Source organism: Ambystoma mexicanum, chromosome 1q (genome assembly GCF_040938575.1).
Source record: "Ambystoma mexicanum isolate Mex_15411 chromosome 1q, UKY_AmexF1_1, whole genome shotgun sequence".
Taxonomy (NCBI): domain Eukaryota; kingdom Metazoa; phylum Chordata; class Amphibia; order Caudata; family Ambystomatidae; genus Ambystoma; species Ambystoma mexicanum.
Window position 1 is genome coordinate 652262879 of NC_090922.1, and position 25195 is coordinate 652288073.

Sequence of the window (25195 nt, forward strand, 5' to 3'; positions counted from 1 at the left end):
GGTTTGGTCCCTTTGTTCGTTGGCCTTTGGCGGGCTTCAGTGCTGAAGCCCTCCTCTGGCGACGGAGTGTCTGGGGTGGACAGGATGTGAGGGAGGTGCTTGAAACTCCCTCTGCTTAGTCTCCTAGGGGACCTGAATACACTCTGGTGTGACTGGCCGGCTGGCTGTCCGGCAAGGACAGCCACCCTGCTGTGTGAGTGACAGCCAGGCTGGAATTAATGGGGGAAAACTGTTTAAAAGCAGGTCTTTGGGACTTGGAAAGCAGAGTCGACCACTGGAACGAAAGAACTGAAGACGAGCTGAAGGAAAAGGACTGCTGCAACTCCTGGACAACCGGTGAGGACCTACTTCAGGTCCAAATCACCTGAAACACCAATCGACAGAGAAGCCCTTCAAGGTTAACTTCTTCCCTTGAGTTTGGTGGGAACAACCAACTCGTAAACCACCTCGACACAGTCCCCATCTGGTCGAATTTTCATTAGAGTGCTGTTGAAAACCGGATAGCCAGAGGGAAGGAAACCAGCTTGTGGACTTTAAGGCACTCACACCTTAAATCAAGGTCTTGCTAAGCTTTTCGCCTCATCCCTGGGCAGTGCAGGAACCTCGCAACATCCTCCTCCTTGTCCCCACGACTGAAGCTCAGGAACAGCGAGATCTGCTCGAACTGCCAGGAACAACTACCTCAGCTACAGCTCTTCTTCAATACAAAGGTACTGTGCAAACGCAGTCCGGGAATCTTTTCCCCCATTGCGAGAGTTTGTGGAAACTTTCTCAACTTTGAAGGCTCGTCCTTAACTAAACATTCGTCAAACTTTTCGCCTAGCCAAATTCTTCTAAACTCCATGGCAAAGACTTAACCATTATCTACCAGAACTGTGCCATCCTATACAAAGACTCTGAACCATTGACTTTGGCCCAGGCCTACTGAGAATAATTTCTGGTTGTAGCTAACTGAAACAGTTTGCCCTGCCTATGAATGTATTTTGGCTGCCTATTCTTATAAGCTTGTCTTTTTACCCCTTTATTAAGTATCTGAAGTGCCATTTTGCTCCCACTTCAGGGGAGCTAAACTTGTTCATTTACTTACCGGTTGTGTATTTCTGGTTTATCAGTGTGTGATATTGAGCTGCTCTTGCTAGTGTAATGTTTTCTAACTGACTGAGTAAATACATGTATATTCTTTTACCAAGAAACCTTGAGTAAGTGTTTGTTTGAATCACTGTATTAGTTGGTCCTTTGTGTAACTTGTTCTACTGCTCACTTAAACTCTTGAGATAAGTCTGGCTGCTCAGCCATCGCTACCACTTCACTGTGTAGTACAGGCTTGTACCAAAGATGAAATTGTGCTTCCATGTGTAAGTCTTAATTGCATGTAGTGTTCCCAAAGGGTACTGCATGTCATTCTGCTTAACAAGGAGGTCTAGCTGGAAGGGGGCCTTCTTGGCAAGGTTTGTGATGTGAGGAGAGAAGGAGACAGTTGAATCAAAGATGATCTAAGGTTTTTAGCCTAAGAGGTGGCTGAGTGTAGAGTGCCCAAGCAGGGCAGCCAGAGTGTGAGACGGAAAGCGGTAGCAGGGGTCCCAATGAGAAGAATCTCAGTCTTACTGGCATTGAGACAGAGATCATTGGAGACGCACCATTCCAGAAACAAGGATAGACAGTCAGGAAAGAGCAAGGAAGGAGAGGAGGCTGAGGAAAGCCTGAACGAGAGCTGTGTGTCATATGCATAACACTGGAAGTTAGAAGAGAAGGTGGAAATCGGGTGGGCCAGAGAGGCCAAGTAGACATTGAAGAGCCAGGGTGAGAGGTGAGATGCCTGGGGGACACCACAAGTTGGACCTGGGAGGGTCAGCCCAAGAGGAAGGAGGTCAGCCACGCCGGAGCATGATCTGTGATGCTCAGGTTCTTGTAAAGTTGATAAATCAGGATGGAGTGTTTGGCCATATCAAAGGCAGGCAAAAGGTCAAGACGGATGAGGACAGCAGGAGAGATGGAGTCAAGGTTAGAGAGCAGATCTTCAGGGGTGTTCAGAAGAGAAGTTTCCATACGTCCGGCTGCTCAGAAGCCAGACTAATGGTCGTGGAGAGAGCAAACAGATTCAGCGTCGAGGGTTAGCTGGGAGATGGACAGCTTTTCCAAGAGTTTGGTCAAGAAAGGAGTGGTGGAGATCGGTTGACAGTTTGGCAGACAGGAGGGATCGGCATAAGGCTTTTTTAGAATGCAGGTGCACAAGGGAGTGATTGAGGAGAGAGGGGAAGATCCGATGGCGAAAGAGTGATTACATAAATGGAAGCAATGTGGTCCTTCATAGTTCTGGAAGATCAGGGGAGCACCTGTTTGGAAGACACTTTCATAGTTCGGATTTGTCATGGTGGGCAGCCTTGAAGGGGAGCAGATGCATAGCTGGGAATTTGGTTAGGAGGGCATTTTTCACATCAATGTGGGATACCAGAGAACCTCAACCCCCATATGGAAGTCATGCCTGTGGGAGGAAGCATTTGATTTTTCAGAGTGTAGCCTCTGTAGCCTGACCATTTGGGATTTCTTTACATTGTGCTATCGGTAATTAAGCCTAGGGATTTGGCTGTGTCTGACAAGTTGCAGGATGAATCCTTCCGATTGCCTATCACCGAGCTACTTTTGGAGGTGCCGTTGTTTGGCCGGGAGGCTGATGAAGACACATTCAGTTTTGGTGGGGTTAAGCTTAAGGTAGGTGTTCAACATCGAGATTTGGATGCTAGCCACACACTCTTGGAGGCAGGTGATATACTAGGGACCTTTGAGTTACAGCTGGGCCTCCTTGGTGTAATAATGAATACTATTTTGTTTTTTTTTTAAGGAACATTCTGAGAGGTCACATTTAGAGATTAAAGATAATCGGGGCGAGGATGGAGCCTCCGGGACCCTGTATGTCATTTTAATCTGAACAAGGGTTCATCTGTATGGCTTGGAGGCTGCCAGATAGGTTAGAAGCAAACCATTTAGGATAGTATCGTAGAAACCCATCCTGTCAGCAAGGAGGGTGAGGAGTGACTGATGGTTGGCAGTGTTGAAGGCAGCAGAGAGGCCAAAGAGGGTTAGGAGGCATGACCACCGCTTAGATGCTAACTGTTTCAGTACTGCATTTGGGGCAGAGGTTGGAGTTGGTTTGCGTCCAGTGTGCGCTTCTTTAAGAAGGGTCATATGAGACCTGTTTTATGTGCATGTGGGAATCATTGAGGGAAATGCTCATGCTGCTGAATAGTGCTGGCCAGTGCATTTTCTTGATAATGTAGGCTGTGATGACCTTGTTTGTGTTACTGGTGGGTTTTACGGAGACAGGTAAGTGTGGCTGGTGGATCCTTGGGAGAGAGGCTGGTGAGGTTGGTCCAAGGGAGAAGCGTGTAGGAGGAGATAGAAAGCAGACCCTTGTCCAACTTTTAGGTGTCAGAGTCCTGATTGTGTTCATTTTGTTCAGGTAGATGGTATTGATTCCGTCCCATTTTGCTTGTGAAGCCGGCACCTCAGGGTCAGGTGTGGGCCTGGTGCAGTGCTTGACTATACCAAACAAGGCTTTGCTCCTGTTAGAGGCCGCCTTGATGGTTGAGGGGTAGTAAGAAATACTTCTCACAGCATATTTCATACAGGACCTACTAGGTATACTTTTAGCAATATGTTTTTGCTGTTTGTAACTTCTTGTGAATGGTTCCCAATGTACACCTTTTTATTTTTTGCATTCCTTAAAGGCCATAACAATTCGCTGTGCCTTGCAGCAGCAATGTTTTTTGTCAATGTCACAATGACGTCACTTGGCCTCATTACGAGTTTGCAAGTAGCCATGCCTGTAATACAGGCAGGCTACCTCCAAACTTGCCAAAGAAATCCGGCACCCGCAAATGGGCAATTACAGGGTCATGCCGAGTTTGGCAGACCCGGTAATTGCCCATTCGCAGGTACCGGTAATAAGGGACTGCCCATCCCCATTCGGCCCCATAGGGCTCAATGGAGAGGGTGGTAGCACCGGTACCGTTAATCCAAGGCAAGGTAAATGCGTCATGGCTGTTTTCTGACTTATTGATCCACCTGAAAAGCTACTTTGTAACTAGCTGTACCCATTGACCCTATGTATAAGAATGGGAGATTGCCGATGCATTCCGAAATTCCTGTCTCACTCTGTTTGCAAAACAGGTCCGTGGCTTAGGGAAGCCTCGTGCCTTTTCTCTTTGTTTGCAGGCCTGTGTCCACTCAAGCTTTGGTATGAATGCGGTCCCAATAATCGGTCCACGGGCCACAAACCCCAAGTGTGTATCCAGTCTTTTGTGTTCATTGCATGTGTCTGTGGGACGCACCTTTACCCTGTTCTCTTGGGGATGGTGCAGACTTCGGGCAAGAGACTGGTAAGCTTAGAGAGGCACAGGGGCACCTGCCTTGCACCATTTCCAGGGGTGGGCATGTCATAGTGGGTGGCTTTCACTGCAACCCCCCCCCCCCGCTGTCTCCCAGGAATTCACCCGAGTGACTTCATCACAGTTCCCACCGTCAGTCACACTCCTCTTTTAAAGATTCCATACAGGGCCTCTCAAGTATGACCCCCAGAATGGACCAGCTGAGGGGACGTCCTTCCATACTAGCATCTCATGTGCCTATATTAGTAAGAGATGCCCAGAGTCCAGGGATAACGTGTACACACATCTGGGCTATTTGCTGCAGCAGGGTGTGCATCCGTGGCTCCATCACTAGTCAGTGCAAAGCTACACCAGGTCAAGACGAGCTCTTAGGCTGCATTTAATTATTTAGCAAATTATATAGCGCATCAAGCCCTAAGGCATCTAGGAGCTTTTCTTGACAGGCAACAAATAATGTGTTTTTGCTTTTAAAGGCCAGGACATGCAGATTGCATACTCCTCTCCAATGAATTCTTCCTTGTCTCTTTCTGTCAAAATGAAGACACACCTTTATTAATGCTCATAGCATCATGAGGAAAAGAGTCCAGCCTCCCCTTGGCTCTAGCGCCAGCTGGGATGGCGATGCCAGCTACAACACCTTTACTTTCAGAAGGCAGCAGTGTGCAAACCCCAAATTCAATCCGTTGTTAGGTACAATGAGGTCAATCCGAAAGCATTGCGAGGGATACAGCCGGAGGAGAGTGGGATCAGGGGTTTTATATGCTCGCTAATTTCAAAGAAGGAATGCGGGTCATGGGACAATTTTCTATAAAATTACAATGTGTCACAATGGCACTGCCATCTATCCGTTTTCTTTTTTTTCTCCATAGGTATGAATACAGGTTGTGTAGTCATTATTCAGTCACCTGACAGATATGATATGATATGGCAGTTACAACGCGCCTGTACACAAGTGCTTCTAGGCGCGAAAAGACGAGGAGACGGAAAAAACAAAGGGAGGACACAACAGAGCCTCTTCCGATTCCACCAGAAACTTTGTCCTAATTTTCAGGTTTTCACGGTAGATTCTTTTTTCTCCCTGTGCCTGGCCTGCTTACAGACTTTTGCACAAGTACTGCTCACTTCAGTATCCTTGTGAAAAACTCCTTGGGCGCTTCCCGGAGTGTTGGCCAGAAGCGCACAGTCCAATGAGCAGCTTGCCCACGTGCAACAGTGGTGCAGCTTCAAGAACCAATTGAAATGCTACACTTCTAGAGTAAGTTAAAGGTCCCGCTGTTTACATTCACTGCAGGACATCTCCTGCATCGATTGGAAATGTCTTCCCTGGTCATTGAACTGTAAGAAGTAGGGACTGTTCCTGAAAGCAATTAATTGATAGCAGTGGTGGACTGGCCCACAGGGAACTCTGGGTATTTCCCAGTGAGCCTCAGTACCATGGGCCTCTTGTGTGTGGGTATCCATTTTTTTCCAAATGATCCTATGGGAAAGGGGTTGATCTTGCTAAAAATGGGTAATAAGGGGCCACTTTTAACATTATTCTCAGGGCCTCTACAGGTTCCCTGCCCATCCCTATCCCCAACAACTCTTTGATGGAAAGATTGTCATAAAGCGTCCAGTATGTTATTCCTCAATCTTACCAACTGTTGTGTGTCCGTTGTTTCTGTTTAACTACATTTTAATCGGGACACAAGTTCTTTAAAATTAACTATTTGTTTTCTTGTGGGAGAATACCCCGGATCCAATTTAGAGGGGTTGGGCTTGCTAGCGCGGTGTGATATCCGGCCACTTTGAAAAATATTCCATGGCCGATTTGAGCTCCCAGTCATCCCCCGATTCATAGGGATCCAATGAACGCTGCTCCACTTTACACAGAGAAAAAAAAATATGGGTAAAATGGGGACAAAACTAAACCTGCTCTACCAGTGTGAAGGCAGCTGTAGATGCTCTTAGAGAAGATATGACACTCTAATGTCATCCACAGGGGGGACTGTCCAGCCTGCGACGGAAGCACACATACCCTTCGGAAGAGCAGGAGCCATGAAAAGTCAAAAATATGCATTGATAAGCTAAAAATAAATAAAGCATAGGAACAAATTAGCATTCAAGCAAGATAACCTGGAAAGCGTTCTGTTATGCTATCGGCACCTGTACTGGGCACCACTGTAATTTGCATGGTCTCCATGTGTTCTTATGGATCTGTAAACAAAGAAGGTGAGGGGGGGATAAGTGGCACTGGTTCAACAGGTATTTAACCTCCACCCACCATGGTTGACCTATAGACAGACGATGGCCACTTTTGGGTGAATGGGCATGGCAGATCGTATGTGACACGCCAGCTTCTTTGATAACTACAAAGCAAAGTCAGGCAACCAGCCGGAAGTCAGTGCGCTTGTCTGTACCAAAGTACCCAAAAGATCTACTACTGCCACTGGAGAATATGTGCCTGCAGCAGATGTTTGTGTATTGGTGGACACCTGCGCCCAAGGTGTCCAAGTGGAAAATGTGAATACAAGATGACACAGCCAATCTGCGCAATGGCAAAGTATTTTTTCTAACCTATTGTTGCCAAATGCTTATGTTAAAGATAACCCAATTCTGTTTCCTGTGTCTATTTACCGAACTGCAATTGTGAGGCACAATTATAATGGGAACACTTTTCAGCACAGCAAGAATCCAAGATTGGCAACAATAGGTTAGTTACCTCAAGAAAAAAGAGGGCCACATATGGACAAACAAAGCCCAGAAGAAGACCGCTTGGTCGAAACACGTGTCGGCTACGCCTTGTTTTGATCATATGTACAATTAAATACTTTGCCGTTGCTCAGACTGGCTGTGTACCCTGCCGTTTATAATCTTTGATAACTAAAAATGCGATGTGAAGGACTTGTGATGCTTTTGTCACATTAACATCTACGTATGTGAACATTTTCAGTGAATTCCATGGGTTGGTCACTAGCTTTCTTTTTATAGAGAATTGCTGCCATCTAGCGGTTTTACATGTTATTGCAAGTCACCGTGCTTTGAAATGTGTAGCTATACTTCGAAAAACGCAATATCGGATGATATACCATGCATGTTAAGAAGTTTAAAAATAACTACATTTGATTTTACCATGTTGGCAAAATGCTCAAAATGAAGACAAACACAATCACCCTTTCAATTTTGTGGAACATTTTCTTCAGCGTCTCCTGTTGTAGCCACAAAGAAAATCAGTGCAGTTGATGTATCCAGCTATTCCTGGACCGGTAAAATCCCATTAGCAAAATTGTCACTGTTTAACTCTGCATAATTATGAATCTATTTTTCCAGTTAAGCCTCTTGCAAAAAATTCAAACAAAAAAATACAACAAAAAACAATGTTCAGGATTTGATCTTATAAAAAAGAAATGCGCTAGTTAAGTTATCAGTTAGTGCACTGACAGAACATCTGGCAGATAACCAAATTGTGGGGTTTATTATCAGCAAAGTAACTGAAAACTGTAGTGGATAGTGTTTACCTAGGAGATTAGTTTGCTATGGAAATCTGAAATAAAGGTCCATCTAATTTCTTTTTGCTAATTAAATTGAAAACTCAAGATAAACATTTTGAAAATGTTACATATTTTTACTTCCGTTTCTGCTGGTGTTCTATCAGAATGACTAATTCAAATAGAGAAAAAAAAATTGACAGAGAAAATGGATGCTTAAGTACTCAGCTAACTGAGAGAATCTCCAATACAAGTATTTCCCAGCAAAATAAATAGAACATTAGAGCATTGCACGGCCCACGGTAGCGGCTGTGTAGTTATGCTTAAGTTGCTAAACTCATAGGAAGATCACTTTTTGGCAGCTTATAACTTCGCTCCCCCTGGACGAATCCTCACCAAACTTTGCAAAAAAAAGTATATGGTCGGATATGAATTTTTTTGCCAAGTTGGGCGAGGTTTTGTGCGGGCGGGCGGGGGGCAAAGTTATAGGGGGGGGTTGCAAAAGAATTTGCACCGGGGGCTTGGGTCAGAAAGTGTGCTTTTGTGTGTTTGGTGGAAATCCGCCCAGCAATTTTTTTGCAAAATACTGAAATGCACGTCCAAAAAAATTAGTGATATATGGGTGCGCGCCGCGGACCCATTTCCCTGTTCGCTCCGCAGACAGAAATGTCATTAGCTCGACGTATGGCGTGCTGTCTGAGAAGTTTGGACGCGGCCGGTGGTTGGCTGAAGGGAAGCGTGCTGTGCATCAACATTTTTTGGGAAAGCCGCCATGGTGTATCGGAGGACAGTGCGGAGGTGGAAGGGTCTGGAAAATGGACCGTATGCAATGTGTTGGCGGCAATAAGGGAGGGAATGGGTGGGGGGAGTGAGAAGTGGTTCATGTGACATATGTAGGCGAGTACTTTGTGTGGTGATTTGAGGCAGCTGTCGTAATGGCCCCATAGCATCTGTCGCGACCTGTTTGCGGCAACCTCTTTTCATGGTGAGTGGTGGCAGGTCAATTGCAGAAGGGGTGTGAATTGCACATGACATAGGTTGGATGGGAGCACGGGTGGCTGTGCGCTGCGGATGGAATGTGGTAGTTGGGCACATGGTGGCATGCATGGGTGAATAAAGGTGCAGTGGGTCTGTGGAAGGATTCGACTATTGGAAGCATGGACGAAGGTCGTAGGCCGTAGGCTGTAGGGCATGCACTCAAGACCGTAGGGCTGCAACATACCCACAACAGGAACGCATGTTTGATTGTGTATCTGGTAGAGGGTGGTGCTTGCATAGTGTGGTGTGTGCAGATTGGTTGTAGTAGGGCCAGTGTTGCGAACAGAATGTGGGTAGGTTGGCAGTTACACAGTACTTTATGAGTGGAAGTGGGTACACCCATAGTATGTGAATGAAAGTGGACAGGGGTACAGGAGAGAGTGTTTTGTTTTTACATTATGTTAACTGTTGTAATTTGTTGCTGCATAGCTCCATGGCATTGCGCAGGTTGGGTAGGAGTGGTGTGTATGTGGATGGTCGTAGTTGGTGACATGGTGACATGTATGGTGGCATCGGTTACAGGTCATTAGGTCGAAAATAAAATGTCGACAGGACAAATGGTCGATGCAATTTGTTCGAAAGACAAAAGGTCGAATTAATTTTTTTTGGTATTTTCACTTTTTTTTTTTTGGGGGGGGGCGGTCCCCGCCAATCCCCTTTTTTTGCTTAAAAACCCTTTTTTTTCCTAAACGAAAATCTGAAAAATATATATAAAAATTGAAAAAAAAATTCGACCATTTGTCTTTCGACCAAATTGCGTCTACCATTTGTCTGTCGACCAATTGTCTGTCGACCAAATGGCTGCACAGCAGTGGCATCACGTTGTTGTGGGTGTATTCAAGGCCTATGCTGTGTGCAGATTTGTTGAAGTAGGCCCAATGTTGTGGAAATGTTGTGGTTAGTGATACAATACTTTGTGAATGACTTGGGTAGGGGTGGCGGAGGCTGTGGTATGTTTGTGGATTCTGCTAATTGCAACCTGTTTTCGTGAATGGGTGTTTTATGGTGTAGGGGAGCTGAGGGGAGATGGGGTGAAGTGCCACTACCTATGTAAGTAACATGTGTGCATAATGTTACCTGTCCACATGGGCGTTATGTTAACTGTTGCAACTTGTTGCTGCATAGCTCCATGGCGATGCACAGGTTGGGTAGGAGTGCTGGTGGCAGTGGTGTGTATGTGGATTGTCGTAGTTGCTGACATGGTGACATGCATGGTGGCATTACATTGCTGTGGGTGTGTTCAGGGCCTAGACTATTGGGTGCATGGCCGTAGGCCGTAGGCCATGCACTCAAGAGCCTGGGCCTTGAAGACACCCATGGCAGAAATGCATTTTTGACTGTGCATCAGTTACAGAGTAGTGCCATGTAAGGAATGGTTGTGGAGCACATTTCGGCCGTTATAGCCCAGTGTTGCAAACAGAATGTGGGTAGGTTGGCAGTGGCACAATACCTTATGAAAGGAAGTGGGTATGCCCATAGTATGTGATTGAAAGTGCTCAGAAGAGCAGGAGAGAGTGTTTTGTTGTACATTATAGTAACTGTTGTAATTTGTTGCTGCATAGCTCCATGGCAGTGCCCTGTGGTTGGAGATGCTGCAGTGAAAAGTCATGTAGTGTGGGCAGTTGGTACAGTGTTTGCATACTGTCAGTATGGTAGAGGGTATGGTTGAAGTGCAGCGTATATGTGATTGGATAGTGTGTTGTGTGCACAATGCTTGCAGTATGACCAATGTTGTAAACATGTTGCGATTAAGTTGGCAGTGAGACAATACTTTCTGAGTTGAAGTGGGTAAGACAATAGTATGTGAATGAATGGGCGTAGGGGTGTGAGAGACAGTGTAATATTTATACATTATGGTAACTGTTGCATGTAACGCTGTGCATGTCCATTGCGGTGTGGAGGTTGGTTAGGAGTGCTGGTGCCAGTGGTGCGTATGTGCACAGTGGTAGTTGGTGACATGCTGACATGCATGGTTGCATTACGGTGCATGGAATGTGTGCAAGGAGCACTCCCACAGGAGCAGTGCAGGTTTAACAGTGCATGAGGCACAGGGTGGTGATCTTTGGAGAATGTGTTTGGAGCACATTGTCAATGTGCTACAACACCACAAGTGAGTTGCAAAGCGTGTATTGTGTGTTCCATGGTTGTGGTGATAGTTGCAACATGCTACAGTATTTGGTGTGTGGCAGGAGATGGTGCAGTGAGAAGTTGTGTGGTCACAGGGTGCAGTGTGTAAGTAATGTCAGTATGGAAGTGGATATGGTTGAAGTGCAACTTATATGTGGTTGGTTATTCTGCTGTGTGCAGATTTATCAGATTTATTGAAGTAGGCCCAATGTTCTGAAGCTGTTGTGCATAGGTTGCCAGTGACACAATACTTTGTGAATGGCAGTGCGTAGGGGCGGTGTAGGCTGTGGTATGTTTGTGGATGCTGCTAAGTGTGACACGTTTTCGTGAGTGGGTGTTTTATGGTATGGGGGAGTTGGGTAGAAGTGCCCCTACATATGTTATGTTTGTGCATAATATTAGGTGCCCACATGGTCGCTTGCTTGGATGTATAGTGTTGTGGTGGGTGTGGAAAGGGCTGCACTGTTGTGTGCATGGCCAAAGGTGTGCTTGGTGCGTCTTCGGATGTTTGTGGATGCTGCAATCATGCATTCTTTGCAAGACGTTTCTGTTTGAAGATTTGACGTTTCTGTTTGAAGATTTGACAGCACCCAATGGGGGAGTGCAAAGGGAAGAAGTATTGTGTGTGCTTTACTGGACCAAGGCTCTCACTGTAGATGGGTAGGCGCACATGCCACATCCTGCCACATCCTGCCATTATGAGAAGGGTGGAAAGGGAAATAGAATTGTGGGAAATAGGCAATTAGGCATTTAGGGTGTGGTCACTGGAAGGGGCAGTACCATTTTGTCCCAATACTGTGTCGTGAGGGTGGTCGGGATGGAGAGACGCACAGTGCTTATCGTCGGCGATACCTTTGTGCGCCATCTGCACAGGTGTTGTGTTCGAAGAGACATTGCTGGTAATTTTGGGTTGGAAGGAGTGGACGCTTTCTGGGCCTGTCAGGGTGACTGCAGTTCCGGCGGGGAGGTTCGCCTTTGCAGATATGTGGCGTCCATCACGAATGTTGACTTTGTAGTGGTGCTCTGTAGAAGTCTACATTTGGGTTAAATGTCATGTGGACGATTAATCCGTCACCTGAAGAGGTTGCTGACCGCAGTGATGGGTATTTTTCCTACTGCCAAGGTAGTTTTCTCATGCATAACGCCAAGAGGAGTATGGGTCCATGACGGTGTAATTTGTCTGCAGCCAGAGGTCTGGAGGTGTGCTATAAACAGAATTATGCGTGAATTTATGCAGACTGCTCGCATGTTCTCCACCCACTATGAGATCATGAGGTTGCAAAATATGCAGTGGTTCCGTAGAAATGGCATTTATTTGAGCGCCATTGGCAATGCCGTTTTCTTTTACACTGTGCAAGAAGCATTGACCAGAATGCACTAAAAATGTCAGGAGAGGCAAACAGAAATGCATATAAAGAAAAAACACAAAAAAAAGTTGCTTGCACGCATGTAAAAAAATAACACCTTTGTACATCTACGATGGAACACCAAATCCCTTTCCCAGTTTGATATTGTTTACCCCGCCACCCCCCCCCACCAAGAAAATGGCATTTTGTTCTCACCCATTGGCAATGCAGTTTTGTTTGCTCATCTTCAGGATGCGGTGAAGAGTTTACTGTACTAATGTGAGCACAAAAAAAAACACAAAAGCTATTAAAGACTTCACCGGAGCGAGGCCCTCACGATTATTGGGGAAAGGCACATGTCAAATTTTGCGCTTCTCACCATGGTGGCCAATGGGAATGGGACAATGGCTTTTGGCCAATCAGGTGCTCTGGGTGTGCGTCACAGGAAAGGGAGGCATTCACTTTGTCAATTACTTTGTGTACTGCGGTTGGTAAACATTGATACAATAACAATCCCTTGTGGAGGCTTCCTATTAAAACTAAATGCACATGTGATTTCATGAATGATGTCATGAATGAGATTTGTGATGGCATCTTTGATGTCATGGGTGTTAGTCCTTGTAGTGTACACTGGTGGCATGAGTTATGTTTGCTTAGCTTACCATAACTGTCGAATTTTGGGGTGGGAGTCGGTTTTACCTGTAACAATAACGTCCCTGTAACAACGTTTTTCCATTGAATTTCATAGGTTTCTGCTAGTGCAACTTAACCATAACGTCCCTCTAACAATGTTTTTGTTAGTGATATAGATTTAAACTTCTTGACAAAAACGTCTTTGATATAAAATAAACTACTAATGAAACATTGTTGAAGATTTCTTAGCAAACCTTTCAATTGGCTAGTAAAGTTAATCTTAAGCAACAGATTCCCTTTGATCACTATTGTGCAGCCATTTTGTGGGTCTAAGAAAACTGCTAACACGAAATCTGCTGACTTTATTTACTGCAAATGTGTTAATTATATTTTCATTTTTGAGTAGTCGCTATTTTGTAAAGGTTGAAGACATTTGGGCAACTAATTTTGGGGTAGATTGGTACAAGTTGCTCAAGCAGTTGAAAAGTACACACATTTCTTTGTACTATGCAAGTTAGGATGTTATCATACATATTGCTTCTAATTTCACTGTACTATACAATAAGGAGAGGTTGTGCAGTGTGATGAATGCTGCAGAGTCATCACTGACTCGTCAATGGTGGTCCCCTCCCACATGGCCAGGGAAAGGCAGCCACTACCTGATCCTGACCCTGGGGGTGGTATCATGAGGGAGGAACATGTGGTATCATGAGGGAGGAACATGTGGTAGGAGATGGCTGTCGGGAAGAAGTGGTGACTCCAACATAAGAGACACAGTTTTCTTCTCTGTCGTGTGAAGAAGACCCTTTAATTCTAGAGTCCCTGATGGCATGTCATCCATGTAGAATTGAAGGGCAAAAGTGGCACAAATGTCCTTATATAAGAGGTCAATTTGGGGAAGCTTGGAACACGCATTGCCAAAAGCCAAAAGACACTAATGAAGAAGTTGAAGGGCAAAGGATGTACAAATCTCCTTATATGAAATGTCAATTTGGGGAAAATTTTAACACACATTGCCAAAAGCCAAGAGATACTGAGAAAGATGTTGACAGACAGAACTTGAACAAACTCCCATGTATCGGATATTAATATGGGGGAAATTGGAACAAGTAATGTCTAAAGTCAATGAGGTATGAACGTTGAAGAAGTGCAACTCTGTTATACTTGAAAGAAAGTGAACCATGTAGAAAGACCTGGTGAAGGAGGCACATCAGGCAGTGAACGCTTTTTGGAAAGAGTTAACTGGCAAGAGAGTACACCAGTACTTCTCCTCAATGGCGGAAAAACAAAGGTGCTGATAGTTGGCTCCTCTCCGTTGTCTTCCAGTTGGCCTCCGACCTTCACTGGTCGTATCCTCCATCATGTCCTGCTCACTCGACTATTGTAATGAACTGTATCTGGTACAGCTGGTTTATCTTCTCCAGCAGCTGCAAATGCTGCACAATTCTGCAGCCCGTTTAGCAGTGGGGGCTCCTTGGTTCTGCCAACTACCCCAATTTTGCTGAAACTACACTGGCTTCCGGTGGCCAATCGTATTCAATTTAAAGCCCTTTGTGTGGTCCATCGCGCGTTTTATGGCCGAGGCCCAGAATTTCTGCAGGTGAAATTCCAACCCTGCATCCCTGCCTGGTCACTACGCTCTGCCTCTTGCCTGAGGGTCACGGTTCCTCGCTTCAAGCTAGCGCAAATGAGTGGCTGATCCTTCGCTGTTGCAGTAGCCTGGCTGTGGAATACACCCTTCCTCTGTTCTTGCGCGCTTCAGTGAATCATTTCTCCTTTCGTCAGGCATTGAAAACCCATCTTTTTACAGCCTAATCCATCTTTCTCAGTGCTCGGTTTCTCTCTTCTTTGGTCATCACCCGTAGTCTCTTTAACCTTGGCACCATGATGGCCCAGTTGGTGAATGTGCACTTCATACATTCTTTTTACATTACATTACATTAACAGGAAATCTGCAAGAGCCACACGGGGGGATTCCTAGCAGGCGAGGGCACCTGGAAATCATTTTGGAGCAGCTGTGTGAAAGAGTTTTTGCTATACTCCAAATAGTGTTGTGGAAAAGAAATTCACTTTGCCATCTTGAGGAAACTATTATGTGAAAGAGCCATTTTCATTAACTTTACCAGAACATTGTTGGAACAGAACATGTTCAATTGTTTTCCCGAAACAATTCAGGGGAAGGGCACCAAACACTGGATACAAGGATTGCTTTGTTGGAATTATACATTTGGATTTGTAGACACTTTTGTTGAATTGAAAACAGAGACATTTAACTTGCACGTTTTGATAGTGTATGTTAGTGTGGGGGTCAGATATATTTTGGACACAAGCTCAGCTTGCTTTAGTTTTAGTTTCCTAGGCAGGGACACTCATTAGGATAGGAAGATGTAGGCCCTTTTCCAAAGCACTTTTTTCTTTTAATAAAAATTACTAATTTGCATGGTTTCCGGGATTTTGGAGGGTCTGAATGGGAGGGGCCCGGGTAAGGTTGTTAGGCACAGAGGGAAAATGAAAGAGCTTTGTGTTGGCATATGTAGACCGAAAGTACCCTGAGCTGTGAGTACAGGACTATTCCTAGGTGTTCTGTGTGGAGAGCACCTGTGGCACCCGTGTACAGAGGGTCATTTGTGTGCCTGCAGCATAAGGGTGCATTGGTTAGGCCTGTGATATTAGTTGGTGGGACAGGGGAGGAAGTTGGGAGGGGCGCCACAGTGCCATATGTATGCTGCTTAGTTGGTATACATATTGTGTCGACATTTCAGGGGAAAGGGAAGTCTATGATGCGCTCGATAGGGACACCGCTGCAGGACATGAAGACAGCAGTCATGCAGAGGGCATAAAGAGGAAAGAAACCTGCGGTTGAATTGCATTCATTTTCTTTGGGCATGCTGCACCCACTGCAAGTGACATTTGATGTTCACGTTTCAGATTTGTTTTTCCATTTTCTTATTTGGCATCATTTCAAAATTGGATCAGCATTGCCAGTTTCCAAAACCAAAACAGTGCAATCAGAAATCAGTGCAATCAGAAAGAAGGAAAGGATAAGATATGCCCTAGTCCATCAGTCACAAACCCTTGTTCCGAATGTCAGTTAAACATATATCTACAATATACATTTTAAATGGCGAACATCTTAACTGAGATTGGTCTTGGACCAGAACAAAACGTGTCCATACTCTTGTGCAGTTCCATCAAACTGCTCACATAAGTATGAAGGATGACAATGATTTTCTAGGTTAACTGCAACAACATGGCTGTCCAACCTGTGTAGGATTTACATTCACTGATTTCCTCAACAGCACTTTCTTGCTGTCTAGGATTTTAAACACAGAAAACAGAAAATCTGGAATTAAACAGTCGCAAGATCATATCACCGGAAATGCACATTTCTTCAATGCAATGAGTGCAGTGAATTGATTGCAGTGGTTGTGTGCAAGTTTGTCACCTATTGACGTGGCAATCGAAGCAGTGGGAACTGGGATGCTTGGTGCTGACGTATTTGTGTCTGCTGCAGTAGTTGGCGTGGTGGTGGGTGATGCGGTGAAATCTCCTGCAACAAAACAAACACACACATTAGTACATGAGTACTAGTGCAGATAGGCCATCATTTGCCACCTCCATGCAAATGCCTTAAGTGGAAGTATATTGTAACCCATTCAGAGGGGCAGGATTTCAGATCACCACCTTTTTATGGTTTATTAAATGTAAGTGTCTCACACAATGGCTGTAGGCACATACACTGCTTTGGATGTTGACAATTAAGATTGCTTTGTTTAAATGAATGTGTTGATCATTCTGCTGCATTGCACAGGATACAATATGCAAATTGTATCAAGGTACATCTTACAGAAGCTATGTGTGTATTATTTTATTTTAAATGTGTAATCGTTTGTATCGGCTACACATTAAAAAAGAAAATAATATATAAGGATCCAAATGGCTGGTCCATTTTGGTGAGAAATTTTATATAGGTGACTCTAAATTGGCATTTAATGTGAAATCTCTGTCATAGCAGGGTAAATTCGACTGTTCACAAATTGAAGACAAGATTATGAAAAGTAAGTGATCTACAGCGGCTGGCCCTGACAGTCTCCCAAATTTAGTTTTGAAGGCAGACCATCAGAGATGGGCCAAAGTCCCAAGCATCCTATTTAGAGACATGCACATTTGTGTCAATCTCCCTTCTACATGGTGTAAATGTCATGTTGTTCCAATCTTTAAGAAAGGAGATAACCCCGATTCCTCCAACTATCGGCCAGTTACCCTATTGGATGGTACTTCAACAATCCTCTTTTCAGTTCCTCTAGATCATCAAAATGATTGGGCCAGCTCTATAAATATGCCATTTGTCTTCCAAAATGACTTTAAAACTTCTGCAGCTATGGCTCTGAATAGGTTTATATTACACCTACTCCAAAGTCAATCATGTTTTGTCAAGGGCTACCTATTCATCTGTCCTCGGTTGACTTTATCAGCTTTCCATTTCGTTGACAGAAAACATCTATGGAATAAGCTCTGGTATGGGTTGAGGGAGTGGAATTGCTGAAGATCTTTTGAAACTGATCATCAATCTCCACCTGACACTTCAATCCAGATCAAGCTGAATTCCAATGGTGCTTTATCATCACCCATAGTGACAAACACTGGTCTTCGACAGTGTTGTGTCTTGGTCCCTTCCCTTTGTAAGCTATGCTTGTCCAATCTAGACGATGAATTTAACATACATGTTTATTTCCCTTGAAAATGGGCTCTTTAAAAATACCACTACTATTATTTGCCAATGATATCATTCCTTTTATACAAAACACAGATTGGTCTCCAATGGGCACAGAAGGCTTTAGAAAATGATGTTAAAATCAACGCTCTGAAGATCAACGTAGACAATCGGTAGTTTTAGTAAGCAAGCCCAGGAAGTATTGTTTAAAAAGTTTCAAGTGGTCTGCAGGTGGGAACCCTCTTGCTGTTTCGAATTTGATCTATCTTGGGTTCCCTACTTATGAAAACCTAAGTTGTCGAACAGCAACCCTTTGATTGAAGAGAAAGATCCTTCGACTAATGGGACACAAGATAAAAATCAAAACGAAGTACTGTGGATGCACACTGTTGCCACTGATTACATTCTATAAGGGTAAAGTTCTTGCCTCTTTGCTCTATGTCATGGAATTTTGGACTCAATCAAACAATCTCATATTGAGGCAATCGGTAGGGGTATTTTGGTGAACAATTTTTTGGCTTCCAAATAGTACTCCACTATACTTGATTTGTATGGAGCGAGAGAATCAATCTTGGAAAGACCTAAGCACTTGAAATAAATTAATAATCTTTTACAGAATTCTAAATTCCCCATCTAATTCTCTTTTATAAATGTAAACTACATACTTTTTAACAACCACCCTCAACCTCAGATGAAGTTTGCTAGAGCTTGTGATGCAACTTTAGATGACATAGATGCAACTTGACAGCTTCTGTTGGAAAATCATCTTGCAGTTGAACAGAATTTGCAATTATATGACTGGGCACATCAGTACTCACAAATGGCAAGGTATAAATTATGGATAGGAATCCTAATTTTCAATTGATTTGTTTACAACACAAATCTTTGGGCCTGTCTGATGGAAGGGACGGTCAACCTCCATTATCTCAGCTCTGATCAGTTTTTCAAAGATTATACAAAACCTTTTAGGAAAGGTAGGCCTAGGATCACACAATGATTCAAACTAATACCCAAGAATGGAGGACTCAGGTGCATGCCAAAACCCATCTTTGTTCACACATAGTGGATCCAAGCTGGGATAGCAGACAAGCATCGATGTTCTCATATCTCGCACTCTTACAACGATTAAAAGCAAGTTTTGTCATTGACGTCACATTTCATGATCAGTTAACAAAACCTAGGGTGAAGTTGGGTTGGTTAAAAGGTCAATCTACATATAGAATGTACATGGATTATTAACTCCATTGGCAATATCTCTGTGATGGCTCCACCTGGACCCATCCTTCTGCTGATTATATTTCTAATACATCATTAGGGATAGTCATTTGGTTGGCATCTAGCTTACCAACCTTGGACATTTTGACAAGGCATCAAGATGTGCGAGACCCAAATAGATGGATAAAGAACTGTTGCTGCTGTAGTTGCAATAAAATAATATTTTCCAAAACATCCCAAGGCAATGAAGCCTTGTCTCTCCTTTGAACTCAGCCTTGTGTGCTGTCTGGTGACTGCGTGTGCTGTTAGGGAGTTCTGCAGGTGCTTCATACATATGTTGCTTGCAATGAATAGCCAATGTCTTTATATCTGGAACGCGTGTTAGGGTTCTGTTTCCGAGTGTGGATTTTTTTTAATTTATGAAGATTTTAGCTAATGTGCATGTAGTGTTCTTTGTGACCACAAGGATCATTCCTTCCCTATTCTATATAGATTGTCTTGACATAATGTTCTCATGACCCTGGACACCAAGGGCTGTTTGTTTCTATTTATTTGATTAACTTGGATGGTTACTGCTTCGGCTTCTGGGAATTATTATCACGTCTCTGTGTCCGTCCTGTATGCTTGCTACTTCCTTCTGTATTTAACCTTGGCGCAGTTGGCAAATGATAGTCTAAGCTTCCCAGATAAATGTGTTTTTGTAAGCTCGGCACTTGTCTGAAGCCCTAATGCTTCTGGGCCTACTATGACCTCTGTGCTAGGAAAATGGCTGCACCTTGGTTCATTCTCGGTCATGTCACACTTTGCATTTCTTAGATGTGGATGCTCTTCAGAGCTATGTACATATATTCATTGTGTCTGCATGCACATTATGTTTTTCATGCCTGTGCATGTGTGTTTTTCATGTCTATGGGTGAATGATATTCATGTCTATGCATTCATCATGTCTATGTGTACTTATGATTACTATATGTACTTCCTGTGTATGTGTGTAGCCATCTAGTTACTCTCCATCTACATATATAGTAATAACTTCCTGCCACTCTACTTTTCACACCATCTATTCTGTTCTGTACAATATCTCTGTGGTCTTAGTTTGTTTAGTCTCTCACCGTCACACTCTCAGTGTGGTAAGGCAGTCTCAGCTTGTAACGTTTCTCACCTGGATGATATTAGTGAGTGGTGGGGATGGAAAAGGGTGCTGCATACTCATTTGAGTAGGGGCAGTAAGTGTTAACCAAGTATTCGCCCGCCCCACAACACTATCATACTCTTAACTCGAGTTGCACTTTTAGGAATTACTCTTAAGAATAATCGTATTTATGTGCTCTTGACTTTTTGATATGTTCTATGTTGTATAAATACTGTACGCTTTACAATGTTTTTGTGAAAACTTTTAATAAACTATTTTTTCACAATAAGAAAACAAAGAAAAAAAAAGAAGTAACCAATTGAACCTATCACCTAGTGCAATGTATTACCTGAATTCACAGTATTTGATGTGCAATTCAGCACCACTGAAGAAAATACAGAAATACAATGTAACACTCAATTCCTAATGTACATTGTCATATACCGCCATCAAACGTGGACGAACGCAGGCTCGGAGAAACTGTAAAATCACCTTAACACTTTCTATTTTTTTTTTCTTTCTTCAAATTGAATAATTAGTGTCAAAACGGTCAAGACATTTCTGCAAAATAGTGACTATATGTTGTGGCCTCATTCATAAAAGGGAGCATGTAACAGAGGGTCAAATGATCATTCCACATTGAACTATATGACCAGATGAAAAAACATAATTTCTTCTACTATTTATAGAGATGTGTCATTATCTCCTTCTAGATCAATGTCCTATATGAGTGGAGTGGTAGGGAAGGATGCAGCTCTCCTTTCTCCTGTTCTCCTGGATCTGAGGGTGGTCTTGCCTACTGTACTTGTCCACAATATAGAAACAGTCTTAGTAAAAATGTTTCTTTGTGTGCATTTTTCCCCCAAAACAGCTGGCCCCATCTTTACCATTATTTTTTATAAATAGGAACACGTTCTCAGCATCTACTCTATTGTGAATAGCGGTGCAACCATTTTTGCACAAAGCAAATGGTCCAAAAACAGTGCATAGTCCAATTTATTTGGGATTGAATTGGAACATTTCTCAAAACATATTAAAGCCTTTTCATACATTCAGCAAACATTGCATCCAAAGATATCAGACCAATCTAAAGAGATACATTTAAGTAATTATTTTGTCAAGGATATCAAAAGTTCACCTGCAGAGTACCCCAGGGATCTTGTGTCTCCCCCACCTTGTATAGCATATTCACTAAGCCCCTTTTCGATGATCTGGACCATCTTGGTATCACCTACAGTAACTATTCAGATGATACTCAGATTCTCCTCCCACTTTCTGGGGATTACGGCAAGGATTTGCCCTTGGTGAATAGAGTTTACCTCATCATCCAGGCATGGGTAGCTACTCAAGGTCTATGCCTGAATGATGACAAAATTGAGCTTATAATCCTGGGTACCCCCACCAACCTCAAGAAACTAGGCTCCGAATACACCTCATTCATAATTGATGGCAACCTCATCAAAGTTGCCAACAAGGTAAAAACACTAAGCTTTTACCTCGACTCCACTCTAACCTTCATTAAACAAGTCAATACCTTGGCGTCCACTACCGCTTACACTTGTAAACTTATCAGAACCGGCAAACCTTTTCTCTCCAATAACAGCTGCATTATCCTGGCCAGAGCCCTCATCCTGTCTAGGCTTAACTATTGCAACATCCTCTACATCGGTAGCAGGAGAATCCAAACTCTCCAAAACAACTCCCTCAGAGCGGCACTGGGCATAGCCAGGAGAGAACTTATCTCTGAGATTAGGTGACAAAACAACTGCCTCTCTACCAATGACAAAATTCAGCTGAAAACCGCCTTGCTTATTCACAAATTGCTGAATAACTCTGCGCCCAACATCTCTCAGAGAGATTCCACAGAAGGACCTCTACTAGACCCTCTAGACTAATTAACTCTAACTCCCCAGGTTAAAACTATCAAAAGTTGGGGCAGCAGCTTTCATGCCAAAGCGGACCAGCTTTGGAACTCTCTGCCGCCCTCACTCCGAGCTGTTCAATCATACCAGTGCTTTAGATCTAATTGCATTAACTGGCTTAAGACTACAGACCACTAAGTTCTACCACCTCATCACTTTGTACATAATCGTCTAAGATGCGGCAACTAGGTCTTAGACATATTGCTCCTGCTCATGTTCCTACTTCTGTTTGTGATGACGTGTAATTGCTACCTTTTGCCAGACTTTGTCTTATATTTGCCTTGTGTAACGTATTTCTGTAACCTAAGCTGACGTGTAGGGCTACCCTTTGCCTGACTTTGTGCCTTATTTGCCATGCGTAATTTATATCTGTAACCCAAGCTCTGAACCTCCTTGTAATCTCTGCATCCTGATACCCTTGGGTCTGGTGCGCAATACACATAAATAAACAAACAAAAGTCAGAGGAGAGGGAAAAATTGCCTTTTCTGGGGGCAAACTGATTAACCTCAACAAAAGACGTCCTGCATTGTATGTAATTCACACAGCACTCAACGGTAGGGGCAGTGGTAGAGGGACGGTCAGTGAAACTTTTCTAAGTGGGGAGTGCCTCTCAATTACCACACAAAAAAATACATTTCATGATTAGTTTAAGCAGAGCTACATCTTGTCAAATAGCAGGCCTGTCCTGCAGTCTGCGTTGCAATGTAACTCTACAATGTCAAACAATACTACCCACACATTTTTCAGGGATGCATGTTCTGCTATGCATTATGAGTAAGTGCAGAGGCCTCACTAGCGGGAGTGGTGGGGGCCTGAGGGAGCTATAGCCCTGGGTCTTTTGGTTCTAGCCCAGGACAGAAGCTATGGGCTACAACCAAAAGGCTAGCTAAGCCTGAGTCCTGACAGTCCCGACATTAGCTTAGACCCGGATCTCTTCCAGACCTAGCAACACCTTGCGTGTTGTCTTAAGGTTCCGACAGGACCCTTATACGTCACTGCAAAGTATCTGGATAAAGAATAACCATGTAATAATTACTGATAGCACTCGCCTCTTATGCCACTAAAGGTATTTTATCAGTTGTTGAACCCCTGAAGGATATTCATATTTTTAAATATGTATTATTTTGTCATACTTTGCACTTAAGTGTCCACATCAATGAAAAATAATTTCTCAGAGTTTTCATGGAAAAATGTATTGGTTTTCAATTAAAGTGTGTGTCTGATTTTTTTATTTTTTTAAATTTTTTTTTAGGCCCAGCCTAGTTTTAAAGTGGCCACTCTGCTATGTTATGCTAGGCCATTTCATGTTTTAAGCTGTAGAAACATGGTGTGACTTGCTCCTCTGGAATCAAGGTGTTATTTTCCCAAAGCTATGTTATTTTCCTGTCCTTTAAACACTTGTTTACGAGCGCGATACAAATAAAATATCATATCATAAAGCTAAATGCACGTTAGCAGAAATCTACCTGACTGTTAATGCATGTACCCTTTCACTCATTTTGGGGGAGGGAGGATATTAAGTTCTATTATAGTGTGGTTTCAGTATAATGTTTTACATGACTAATTTTGAAGTGCCTTTGAATCAGCCATAAAACAACAGGTAGCAACCCCTTAAAAAGCAACAACAACAAAAAACGGAAGGCAGACCTAGAAATCAAACCTGTTAACTAGACCATAGACTCCTGTTTTCACCTAGTATTTGCATGATGGCCTCTATTAACAATACATAGTAACTGCAGCCCAGGGTGAGAAGGCTAGTCAAAGGTTGTATTATGTGTATTATGTAAAATAACTCCCATAAGCACCCATCAAACAATTAGAGTGCATTTCACCAGAGATGTATTTCTTCGTAAAAGTAAGATGAGTCAGCTCACAGAGTCAATACATCCATTACAAACGAGAGGAGCAGTGCCAAAGGGGCCTATCATAGCCCTATAGACAGAAGGAGGGTTCATTATGACAGGACTATTACGTGCCACCAAGTTATGCCCCAATGCGAAACCGAGGGTCATACTCTGGGGAAGGGTCATTATCCCAAGCGATAATGACCCCTCTCCAAGTCTATAAGGATACTAGCACATGGTGGCAGCAGGAATACATGTTTTGGAGGTGAAGTACAAAATGTTAATTTAAGAGCAAAGGCAGTAAATAGAGAAACTGAGTTAGTAAATTAAATTCGGTTTCATTTTAACATGATTGCCTTACTAAGTTAAGCATTTTAATAGCAACTGTGTTGAACTGGAATAGGTTTAAAATGAGCATGCCAAAATACCTTCCTTAAAGAGCCCTTCGCTCAGCTACCTCCAACTCTTTGAGGGTCTGATCCTTCTGCGAGCAGAGAGTGGGGGGTAGATCTCTCTCCTCTGCAGGTGCCTTCGTCTGGAACTGCCTCCCTGCCCCTCTCAGACTTGAGCCATACCATCTGAAGTTCCAGAAGCGCCTCAAGACCTTCCTTTTCTCCTCTGCCTGCTCTCTCTTTCTTGCTAACTTACCAGTTTGTTGTGCCGACTTGTTGCTTGGAACCCTCAGAGTCTCACTTGGTACCAGCCCCCTCCACGAGCAGTCCTCCTTGCACTGCCACCTGGCCTAGCGCACACTTGGGGGCTGTAACTGTAACCACTACAACCCCCCTGCCTCCTTGCACTTACCCAGAGCTGCACTGCCCTGAATGCACTTTCCCTTTCCCTCTTCCTTGCACTTCCCCCTCTCCCTTCCTCCTGCACTTCTCGTGTCGCACTTGCACGATCTGAATGACACAAGGCCTAGTAAGATTGTTTGTCTTGTCTTCCCTAACTTGTCTTGTGGGCCCTAGAAACACTTGTGTACAGGCACGTTATAAATGCCATATCATATCATTTCATTAGATATCATGTAAAAGAAAGTGAGCACATTTTCCAATGTTTTAGTTTTCTCCTTAATATGTTAAATAGCAGGTTTCAGCAACAACAAAAAAAGGTCCTACCAGAGAGAAATTATGTTTTTGAAAACAATTTTTTGTAGGAAATGCATTGTTTGCCAGTCTGCTTCTGAAGACAGAAAGTTCAGAATACAGCTTACCACTAGTTATTGACTGTTATTGACTGCACTCTAAATGTTCTGATTGGCTGTGAGGAGGTCAATAACGATCTCCATGTGCTAACTATAATACGTGCATCCCCAATTACTGATTGTAAAATAGTAATTGGATATAAACCATATTTTCAACCATACATTGA

The 25195-nt window shown here is 43.4% G+C and overlaps 1 protein-coding gene across 7 annotated transcripts in view; it reads right to left on the reverse strand.

Moving 5' to 3' along the window:
• The window catches only part of PTPRC (protein tyrosine phosphatase receptor type C), an 846024-nt gene that overhangs the window by 481386 nt on the left and 339443 nt on the right, over window positions 1–25195 (reverse strand). For 5 of the 7 annotated variants that reach the window (XM_069641237.1, XM_069641234.1, XM_069641236.1 and 2 more), the window contains one exon: window positions 16442–16546. The exons of the other annotated variants lie outside the window; for them this stretch is intronic. In XM_069641237.1, the coding sequence (XP_069497338.1) occupies window positions 16442–16546 (105 nt within the window). The remainder of the gene's footprint in view (window positions 1–16441; window positions 16547–25195) is intronic. 7 annotated transcript variants of the gene reach the window in all.